At 36.8% G+C, this 12243-nt stretch overlaps 1 protein-coding gene across 3 annotated transcripts in view; it reads left to right on the plus strand.

The window, feature by feature from the left end:
- The window catches only part of LOC131074121 (protein MAEA homolog), a 100272-nt gene that overhangs the window by 43771 nt on the left and 44258 nt on the right, over window positions 1-12243 (plus strand). For all 3 annotated transcript variants that reach the window (XM_058010677.2, XM_058010679.2, XM_058010676.2), the window contains 2 exons: window positions 1396-1518; window positions 10923-11108. In XM_058010677.2, the coding sequence (XP_057866660.2) occupies window positions 1396-1518; window positions 10923-11108 (309 nt within the window). The remainder of the gene's footprint in view (window positions 1-1395; window positions 1519-10922; window positions 11109-12243) is intronic.

Genomic DNA, 12243 nt, shown 5'->3' on the forward strand with positions numbered 1-12243 from the left:
AAGGGGATCCATCAGGGATCTTTCAAAATTTCCCAAAATAACCAAAAATGGGGCTTAGACAGTATAATTAATCCTTTCTATATATTGGGTTTGGTATATTTTTGGGTTTATTAACCATTTCTTGAGTGTCTTTGGTCATGATACACTTACCCTGCCAGTAACTTGAACAAATCTGCACAAAATTTTAGGGGTAAAACTGCCAACCAGGTTAAACCTTCAATTTGTCGAAGTAGAAAATCCTATATTACAAGAAGAAAGAAGTTCTTTTCATGATTTACATTCTACCTTCAAAAGTCAAACTATCCCTCTATCTTTTGAAAAAGAGTTTAGATATCTTTGGAAACTATCCCTTATCTTTTGAAAAAGAGTTTAGAATGAAGTTTTTTGAGATATAATAAAAATTTGTCTGCTGGGAATGTTGAACATACACAAGTTTGGGAGTTAAGGCCTGCACTAGCTTAATTCTAGGTTAAGGTTCAGTTGTACCTTATGCAGTATATATCTGATGCAATAGAAGCCTTTTACCTTGGATTCAACTGATTCATACACCCTAATGATATGCATTGAATTTTTTGTTGCTAGGATTTGAGTTCAAAGCATTTTCTTATTTCAATCAGACATCAGCTGCTAGAACATATTTTACCATTTTTTTGTTATGATACAGTCACATCGAGCTTGCTAAATCCCTTTGCTGCCAACTAAAAGATTTTGAAAGTACATAGGTCACAGCATCATCATCAATCATTTTATTTAGAACGACTGCAACAACTAAAAGCTGCTATTCTCAATGCATTTTCTATTGTTAGGTTTGCAAAAGTGAGGATGTTGATAGATTATGATACACAAGTTTGGCAGTTAATGCCTGCACTAGCTTAATTTGAGGTTGAGGGTCAGTTGTAACCTATGCAGGATATATCTGATGCAGTAGAAACCTTTTACCTTGGATTCAACTTACTCATACACCCTAATGATATCCATTGAATTTTTTTGTAGCTAGGATTTGAGTTCCAAGCATTTTCTTATTCCAATCAAACATCATTCTTGTAAACATCAGCTGCTCCAATATCTTTTACCTTTTTTTTTGTTATGACACAGTTACATCTCGTTTGCTAAATCCCTTTGCTGCCAACTAAAAGATTTTGGAAGTACATAGGTCATAGCATCATCATCAATCATTTTATTTAGTTCTGCTGCAACAACTAAAAGCTGCTAATCTTGAGCAGTCATAGAGAACCATTGTTCGTCTCTTTCTTGATGCATTTTCTATTATTAGGTTTGCAAAAGTGAGGATATTGATAGATTATGATATGCACTAAGATCTATACACTTGTGTGGTTTTGCGTATTATATTATACTATATAGGGATTTTGACCATCTTGGATGTTGGTTTTGCAGGATCTTGTTGATATTGATGTTTTTATGGATGCAAAGAAGGTGGTTGAATCCTTGCAGAATGGGGACTGTGCTCCTGCTTTAGCTTGGTGTGCTGAGAACAAATATAAGTTGAAGAAGTCTAAGGTAAATCTTTTTCTGGTATATTCTACTGTATCTAAATATCTTTCCAACATTTGTCACAATCAGTGGATATGAATTTCGAGCATGGTGTCACAAGTTGTCTCTTACCAATCCACTAACCCTGTGCTTCTCTTCCTGAAAACTTAGAACTGTTTTGACTATGCATTGAACATTCTTCCCTTTACTATGATTTAAATTTGCAGATCCCCAAAATTTGTTCTTTCACAAACATAGGAGATGTTACCAATGAGGATTATCGTCCCCAGTAGCCAAGAGCATTTCTAGATTTTCTCCAGAATCTCAGATACACAATTTCCAAGAACACCATATCCAAGATGCTTTTTCCAGCATTAAATGCAGACATTTATGACTTCACTTTGGCTCCAATCCTAATGCATCACGAATGTGGGATAAATGTAGAATAGAATAAAATATTATTATCCCCTTATGTCTCCAAAAGAAGGGGTACATTTAATTTTTTTCTTTTTTAACATTAGCTTCAGCATTAAATAATCCCTCAAGTTAAATAATTAAATTCAACTTTAGAAACTTTTGATTTTTGCCTGAATAATTAATTCCCTCATAAAAATTGCAATCCAAGCAAATGAATAAATGCACCGAAATGAATTAGATCAAAATCACATCAAAAAAACTACCCAGCACTGTGCCCAAACTGAATAGTAAGTCCCTGAAAACCCTGTCAAATCAAACTCTGTTTGGCCCGAAACTTAAAACACCCAGGCCAAATTCCACATTGGTCCCTAAAATGTCCTGGTTAGCCCTCAGGACCCAAGAAAATGGGCTAATGACAAATCACCAGACAACTGCTAAAAAGGGGACATTACAAATGGTCAATGTTAAATTGTTTTGACTTTTCTAGATAGTTTGTGGCAGATAAATCTTAACTTGGAATGCTATACTCAATCTCTTCTTTTTATGAAGTAAACATGAGTGTGGTCTGAAAAACACACCAAAGGAAAAATACCAAATAGTGTTTTGTAGTGATTCTGTGGTGACTAAAATATACTTGAAATGCTGCAATCAACCTGTTCTGCTAGGGGTCTGGGTGCTACGGCAAAGGATTTTTTCTGGTGTGTAGTTACTCTATGGTGGTCAATATGGTAACTTGAAATGCTGTATCAGTCCTGATTTTAAGTTTTATTTGGTAAGTTGGGAATTTTTAGGCTGGCCTGAGCCAGTGGAGCACACAAATGGGACGAAGCTCTTCCTGCAAGCATCAATGCGAGTAACTTATTTATCGACATTTACAACTTTATTTAACCTTAGATGCCACTTTTTGGATTCAAACATGGATCTCCACAATGACAACACAATTATTTTACCGATGAGCTCAACCCCTTCGACATGATGATTTTTAATGAAATTACCTAGCACAAATGAATAACATAAGAGGAAATATGATAAGATATTTGATAACCATAAGCCAGCCACTTTGAGAGTGCAACCTCCAAAAGTCTTACAATAGGAGCAAAACATGCAATTTGACGCTAAACAATTACTCACTGCCTTCTATGTATAGACATCATTTCTTTATTTTATGGGGCTGACCTAGTTATTAATAAATATACTTAGGGACTAATAAATGACTCAAATGAGGATTATGTGAGCCAATGTTGGTGATAACGTATCTCAATGCAATCTATGGGTGAGGGGTGTAGCATGTTACAGTATCGTAGTCACCAAAATAGGTCAATGAGATCTTATTACACACCCAATTACAACTAAAAATTAATAGGGTATGCTAAAGAGAATCTTGAGATCTGAAAGTAAGAAAGAAGTCAAAATAATTTTAACATGGTAAGTGGAGTTAAAGTCAAAGCAGGTAAACCCAAACCACATGGTCTAATTGTGAGTGTAAATAATCATGCAAGGAAAAGCTCCTCAAGGAAATATGGAGTTGTTAAAAAACCAAAGGTGGAGACCAAGCCTGGAAACAAGTGATGCCACATATCTCAGCAAAAGATTTGATGAGAAAATCCAACATTTTATCATTCAACCAACATGAAGGGTAGTAGGGGCAGGAGACTAGAAGAGGTGTTGAGAAAAAATGCCCATGTGTACAAAAATTAGTTATCTTGAAGACATGCTTAGGGTTCTGCTAAGAAACAGTATCAATAACATCGAGTCTCATAAAAAATTATTTGATGGGGCTGACACTAGCATCTGACCAAAATCTCTGTTGCCTGTCCTGTCCAACTGATCTGATATGTGGAGTCAGACTGGACCTCTTTATTTCAGATCTTATAGCTGTTGAAATTACAATTCTTGCGATGTAGAGTTTGAGAGGGTTCAACCACCAAAGCATCCCTTTCTTACAGGAAAGAATAGTTGAAGGGATATCTGGGAGGGTAATCAAATTACTTCTTGTTTGGCAACTATTGTGGCAACGGGGTTGAAGAAAGCTCTTCTGATTCTTGGTCTAGTCAAGAGTTTATTCATGCTAATTAGAGAAATTTAAAACAGAAAACAATGGAAAATGTTTTCTCCAGTTTGGGTAGCTTATCATTTTCACTAGTCTATATTTATTATTGATTCATGCAGAGCCTTGAGTCATTTCACTACATGGGGAAAATCAAATGTCTAGAGGAATTGCAGTAGAGATACATATGGTAATCGAGGTGTAGTGCCTAGATACATACCTTTTGATAAATGTAGATATTTAAGATCTGTGTCTTTGTTTTTATTCAAAAAGGTTATTGATATCCTATATTTGTCAATGCCTAATATCTGGGCTCCTTAATGTACATGTATGTTGAATATTTAAAATAAAAATTAATACTAAATTGCAAACTGTATAAACTTGGGATCTTCACCTGTAAATTTAAAGAAAACGAGAGTTGGACACTGAAAGGCTAAAACTGTGTCCACATGTTGGGTGCATACAGAGGTGGATAAGTGTTGGCATACACAAGTTACTTTTTCCAGCAGATTCCAGCAAGATTTGTTTCTATTCTAACAAATCAGATTTGGATCGTTTTTCCAGGATAAAAGGTTAATATATTAAAAACAGGGATAAATTACCTCTAGGCTAGCCTAAAGAATGAAACCCTTAGGGCTGTTATTTTTGGAGTTCATAAAGAGCTTTTGCATTTTGGATAATACTCAGGAATAACAACGAAAAAGACAAATTTCCCTGATTACAGAAGTACTCGACTGAACCTAAGGCTGTGCAGACGAGCACAACAAAAATCACCATGGCTGCTTTTAGTACCATGATATATCTCTTTTGTTAGGCAGATCAGCCATAAAAAATAAATCAAATAAAAATGCTGGAGTATAAACAAGTATTATGTAAACACATAATTTTTAAAAATGATTGAATTGAATAACAATGAGCAAAGCGCTCAATAAAAAGATTTACAAAATGTACAAAACAACAAGTTTCTAAAAAGAAACTGCGAATAAGATCAGAAAGATCTTATTAGAAATATTTACATAATATTACATAATTGAGCATTAAATAAATAATAAAGTATTATTCTAATACCCTCCCTTAATGCTCAATCTATCAACTACACCAATAGACCCCTTGAATTTTACAAACTTATCTGGATTGAGGGGCTTGGTGAGAATATCTGCTGGCTGCTCCGCTGTAGGAACATACAGCAACTGAATGGATCCGTCTTCAACCAACTGTCGATTGTAATGACAATGAAGCTCTACATGTTTGGTTCTTTCATGGAAGACTGGATTCTTGACAAGTTTGAGAACTCCCTAATTGTCGGAGAACAAGGGAGTCAGACCTACTTGAGATATTTGCGTATCCGCAAGCATCTGACGAAGACAAACTCCCTCACAAGCTGCCCTAACTACTCCCCGATATTCTACTTCTGTCGAGGAGAGAGCCACTGCCAGGTGCTTCTTACTAGTCCAAGTGACCGTATTGGATCCCAAACTAAACACATATCCAAAGGTTGACTTCCTGTCATCAACCAAACGTGTCCAATCTGAATCTATGAATCCACTGAATCTAGGATCATGACTCCTAGTGTAAAGAAGTCCATAATCAGAGGGGCCTTTCACATAAGGCAACATGCACTTCACTGCTACCCAATGATCAGCCTTGGGAGCTGTCATGAAGCGTGAAATGTAGCTCACTACAAAACTAAGATCAGGTCTAGTAGCAGTAAGATAGATGTGACTGCCCACTAGTTGCCTGAATTGTGTTTCATCTACAGGAGGAGAATCAGACTTGGTTGACAACTTCAAGCCACTCTCCATAGGTGTGGAAGCAGGTTTGCAATCTTGCATTCAAAACCTGTCAAGCAAGTTCCTGGCATACTTAAACTGAGAAATAAAATTGCTACCATTAGTTTGCCAAACATCAACACCCAAACAATAATGGAGAAGCCCCAAATCTGTCATATCAAAATCCTTGCACAAATCCTATTTGATTTCTACGATCAAATGTGTTGAACTGCCAGTAATGATCAAGTCATCCACATAGACAACAAGAAAGAGAATATCATCACCAGAGGGTTTGATATACAAATTACTGTCAGAAGGGCAACACTAAAAACCATGAGCAACCAAATACTGATAAATCTTAATGTACCATGCTCGAGGAGCCTATTTAAGTCCATAGAGTGCTTTAACAAGTCTTCATACTTGATGTTCTTTGCCGGCAACCTTGAAACCATGAGGCTGCGTCATGTAGACTTCTTCTTGCAACTCACTGTTGAGGAAGGCACTCTTAACATCCATTTGATGGACTTTCCATCCAAACTGAGCTGCAATAGCGAGAAGAAGACGAATAGTACTCATCTTGGTAGTAGGAGCAAATGTCTCATAATCAATGCCCTCTCACTGTGTGAATCCTCAAGCAACTAATCTGGCCTTGTATTTATCTAAGGTATCGTCTGCACGACACTTGACCTTATAGACCCATTTGCAGCTAATGGGTTTCTTCCCTGGAGGAAGATCAGAGAGAACCCAGGTGTTGTTCTTCAGGAGGCTCTGGTATTTTGCGTCCATTGCCTGTTCCCACTCTGGAATCCCTTTTGTTTCGGTATAGGTCTGAGGCTCATAAATACTATGAATGTTGGCCATGAGAGCAAAGTTAACTGTATTTTGCTGCTTGCCCTTATTTCTGGAAGATCTACCCTCAATGAGCTCATTAGGGCGAAGATCACTGATTGTCTTAGCCCACCACTTAGGCCAGAGAGAATATGTGCCAACATTAGATGGAGGAGGAATAACTGGAACTGGAGATGGAAGAGGATCTGCAACAGGTGGAAGATTAGCATCATCCGGAGGAAATTTAGGTAGTGCATCATCAAATACAAAATCTGCATCATCCCTTCCATCAAGTGAACCAAATGGAAGATGGACATCTAAATCAGAAGCCTTCAAAGGCGGATCCTCAAAATTTTGTTCAGAGGAGGAAAGCTGAAAAGGTCCTCGATCTTCATCAAAGACAACATTGCAACTGAAGATGAGACAATTAGTGTCTACATCAATCAGTCGGTAGGCCTTATGGTTGTCACTGTATCATGTAAACATAAGCTTCTAACTCTTGGAATCCAACTTAGAGCGCTTGGCATTTGGAATCCAAACATATGCAAGAGAGCCAAAAACTTTTAGATGGCTAATCTTGGGTTTGCAACCAGTCCAGGCTTCCTTAGGAGTCTTCCCTTTAACAACATGAGTGGGAGACCTATTAAGGAGATAGACTGCAGTAAACATTGCTTCTGCCCAATACTTCTTAGGAACATTTTTGTGTTCCAGCATAGACCTAGCCATTTCTGTAATGGTGTGGTTATGACGTTCTACAACGCCATTTTGCTGAGGGGTGTATGGTGCGGTTAATTGACGTTTTATGCCATGTGTATCATAGAAAGTGGAGAAAGCAGTAGAACAAAACTCCCCCCCATTATTAGACCTAAGAGTAATAATAGAACAACCAAACTCTTGTTTTACCAAGGCTTTAAATTTCTGAAATATAGGAAACACATCTGATTTTTGTCTAAGAAAGTACACCCACATCTTACGACTGTAATCATCAACAAAAAGTAAGAAATACTTGCACCCTGTAACAGAAGTAGTATTCATTGGACCACATACATCAACGTGGATCAACTGCAATACCTTAGATGCTCGCCACGAGTCACCATCCTTGAACAGTGTCCTGTGCTGCTTCCCAGCCTGACAAGCTTCACAAACTCGCCGATTCTGAGTTTGAATTTCAGGTAGGCCATGTACTAAATCTTCCCGAACAAGCTGAGCAAGATAATGAATGTTTAGGTGACCATATCGTTGGTGCCATAGACGGGTGACAGAGGATGATTTTGTTGTGAAGGCATGCTCAAGAGAATCACCTGTATCCACAAGTCTGTAAAGACCATGATCCTTAATACCAACAACAACAGTAGTGTGTGTCCCACGATCAACAATCGAACACTTATGTGCACTGAAGATGACATCAAGCTGAGGAGAATGCCACATAATTTGACTTATAGAGAGAAGGTTCAGTTCCATGCCAGGAGCGTAGTACACATTGAGGAATATGAGATTCCTCCCACCAGACTGTATATGAACGTTGCCCTTGCCGACAACTATGTACTCCTCACCTCCTCCAAAAATAACTGAATCAGTATAGGGAGTGAATTCTGTAAACCAATCACACCTATGAGTGAAATGTCAAGAAGCACCAGAATCAATGTACCAAGCAAAAGATTTCACATGGTTTGTAGGTCTTTTAGCCATAAAGGCGTAAAAGGTAGACTCTTTCTGCTTTGTGTGCTCAACGACATTGGCTTTAGGTTGAGACCCTCCTTGCTTTCGCTGTTCAAAAGCTATCCGATTGTGACAATCTTTAATCAAATGGCCATATTTGTGACAGTAATTGCATTGAACCTTCTTTTTCTTTGAGCCTTCCTGTGATTGACTATAGCCCTTCTGCTGAGATGACTAGGAGGACTGAGATTTGCCTTTATCCTTGTGAAAGGATTTGGCTGCAAATGCATGCTCAGAGGAGGATGAAGTGGCACTGCTACCAAACTGTTGATTCCAGCGATCCTGTTGCAGAAGTTTGGTGCACAACTCTGGAAATTTCAGATCAACATTCGTAGGCGTAATGTTGAGTCCCTCTGAAGTGCTCGTAGGAATTTGGTAGGCTTTTGAGGGTTATGACTACCATATCCTCTTCCTCCATTTTTCGACCAATAGCGTCGAGCTGATCTCGAATGTCCGTAATCTTCGTGAGATGCTCCTGTAAGGACATGTGTTCATCCATCATGATGGAGAACAACTAGTTCTTTAAGAAGAACGCTCGGCTTTTGTCGGATGTCTCATGCAACTCCTTCAGATGCTTCCAAATTTCAGAGGCTGATTGATCAGAAAGAATTTGAGGTAGCTGGTCATCTATGACAGAGAGCTTGAGAAGCATGACAACGTACCTATTGCGGTCATCAAATTTGTCTTGATTAGCTTCAGCTGTAGAAGGACGAGATTCTTTTCCCAAGACAAGATCATCTAGGCAGCATTATTCGAAGATAGTTAACATGTGCTGCTTCCAGGTGTTATAATTTTTGCCATTGAATCGTTGACCGACTTCCAACATCAAGTTGGTCAATGACGTCATTATGCACATTTCCCAATGCACGGAAAACCAAAAAATCTGAAAGGCAAGAATCTGAAATAAAGGCAAAAGCATTTACAGACTTAGAAAAACGAAGTAAAACTGACACGGATTTCGAGACAAATTTTTTGGCTGACCCAAAAAGATCCGAAGACGACTCATAAATCCTTGCAAAAAACCCAAAAAGAATTTGAGATCAGACTTGAAATCCACTGACATGAAATTCAAGACACAGAAAACAATGCACCCAGAAAAAAAGGACAACAACCCAGTTCAGATGTCCAAAAACCCAAAAGGGATCTGTAATTGAAAAAATTTCCGACTTGAAACAAGGGTATAAACCCTAGCCGAAAAACAGAAACCCTAGGACGAGAAAAAATTTGCACTAAAAAAATGCAGATGGAGGTCGCCATGGGAAGTCCAAGGAAAAAAAAATGGGGCGCCGAAAGACACAGTCCCCTTGCTGCTGCTAATCAAAACGCGAGTTTGCAGATTGCAAAAAAAAGAGGATCGCATTACAGAGGGACACAAAATGCAGTCACTGCGGGTCTCAAAAGCTCCTGAAAATCACAAAATATTCCCGTTGCCGCGGTTTGCAGAGAAGCAAAATCACGACGCATCGGGAAATGGCACTTCTTCTGTCACGCGAGGAGGCAGGCGAAAGATCATCTCAGAAGAAATGGCGCCAAAAGTTTGAAGACGTAGTATCACACCAGAGAAGTCCAAACACAGATCGCGCATGGAAAAAGGGAGCCAGCGGGTCGAAGACAAACACGATTTTGAGGTTGCGTTGAATTGGAAGTAAAAAACCCGAGCCAAGAGGAAATGCAAAGAAAAAATTCATGTTCTGAAAAATTTCTTCCAAAAAAAAAAAATTTCGAAAAAAAACTGATGATTTTTTTTTAATATGTTCCCTGCTCTAATACCATATTATGTAAACACATAATTGGTAAAAAATGGTTGAATTGAATAACAATGAGCAAAGTGCTCAATAAAAAGATTTATAAAACATACAAAACAGCTAGTTTCTAAAAAGAAACTGCGAATAAGATTAGAAAGATCTTATTAGAAATATTTACATAATATTACATAATTAAGCATTAAATAAATAATAAAGTATTATTCTAATAACAAGATCAAGTAAGTTAGGCTTCAAAGATAGAGATTTGGATCGTTTATTCTTGGGGAAGAATTTGACATGTTAGGTCTTATGCTATCACTTACTTCTTTTTGTAAAATTATTTATCGAAGTCATTCATACTTTTGAAAGATGATTTGATCTTTGAACACTGGTGAAGATATGACATGCAAGGTCTTCTGATTACATTTAACTTTTTTCATAATTAATTTGTTGTGATCTTCAGTTTTTTATGCATGAATTTCCATTGTCAGCATTACAATACATTTTTTGAATAGGAGAGTTCTGTTTTATCCTTTTAGTTTTCATCTTTAAGAAATTGGAAAATAACACATCAATGAAATTTATTCATGGTTCTGCTCTACCATATTTATGTTGTATTATTATCATTTGGAGTATGCTTATGTTTATCTGTTTGGCTATAAAGAATAATTGGTCCAGCTTTTAGTTACTATCAGTTTACTATGTATTATGTTTATTTTAAGAAAACCAATCTTATGGCCATCAAGAAATCAAATATCTGATTGATATGATGATTCTAAATAATATCTTTGTCACATGTTTTAATTAGCAGATTTTTTGCTGTTTCAAATTACTTGTTTTGCACTGACTATGTGACTGTTTTCTTGATAATTTTAACGTTCTACAACTTAATTGTATTCTATACAGAGCAAGTTTGAGTTCCAGCTTAGAAAGCAAGAGTTTATTGAGCTTGTAAGGGTTGACCAAAGTATGGATGCAATTGCATATGCTCGAAAACACCTTGCACAGTGGGGCAAAACCTATCTAAAAGATCTTCAACAAGCAATGGCAACACTTGCTTTCAAAAGTAATACTGATTGTGCGACCTACAAGGTGTGACATTTCGCTTGTTCTTTTCAATAAACTTGTTTGTCAAGAAGGTTCTGTTATTATAGACGGATATAACATGTAATTAATTTTTTTTTTGTGTATCATGAATTTACTAAAAGCAAATGATATAGAATATAATCTCTATTTTTCTCTTTGCATTATTTGTTTCCTTGTTTGTTGGCTGCTATCTTGATGTTAAAAAAGTTTCGATAAATGATAGCAATAAAATCTAAATTTATGTGATTAAATTAGAGATTTATTTTGCTGCATCAATTCCCAAGCAATAAATTTGAGGAAGACTAAATAATAGACTATTTCATAGAACACACAAGACATGATGTTTAAGCTGTGAAACCATTTCAGGAAAACACCCAACACCAAAAGTGGGTCAACAATTGTATTAATTTGCAAAATACAAGATCACAATACAAACAGCTATCTCCTTATGGGCCATCCATAATCTGCAAACGTATGGTGCACTTCTGAACACATTGCTTTCAAATTTACAACTGACATATTCATCTTTGTCTCAATTCATTTCTTGGCCTAGTCAAAGTTGCTATAAACAACCAAATGACTACAATGCCATGATAATGTCGTCTCTACCACGTGTCGCTCCCATAGGATCCTTGTCATTAGTAGTAACTATGGCAAGACTACCATGTTCAGTGTGACATCAAAGTACCTTTCAAACATTTCTTTAGTGTAGAGATCATCCAACTATCTTCCATGGATGCCACAAATTTCTTTTAGTTAGTTACCTTTTAGTGGTTCTATTAATGGTCATTTCGTTTATCATTTAGCTTTTTAGTTCGTCATCTTAGTTATCAACTTATTTAGCTTTTTAGTTCATTTAGTTTGTTTAAGTTATTTTTAGTGTCTTAGAGTTGAACTGGCAGTTGCTATATTTAGCGTCAAGTTTATCTTCCAGTTAATGGTTTGTACACCGTCTTGTAAATCTCTATTTAGGGAGCCTTCGTCTCCTTTATTGAACACACTGAATAATTCAATATCATTTGATTATTGATTCAATAATTTTTCACATCCATAATCTGCAAATGTATGGTGCACTTCTTCTGAACACATTGCTTTCAAATTTTCAACTGACATATTCATTCTTCGTCTCAATTCATTTCTT

This window comes from Cryptomeria japonica, chromosome 4 (genome assembly GCF_030272615.1).
Source record: "Cryptomeria japonica chromosome 4, Sugi_1.0, whole genome shotgun sequence".
In the NCBI taxonomy this organism is placed as follows: domain Eukaryota; kingdom Viridiplantae; phylum Streptophyta; class Pinopsida; order Cupressales; family Cupressaceae; genus Cryptomeria; species Cryptomeria japonica.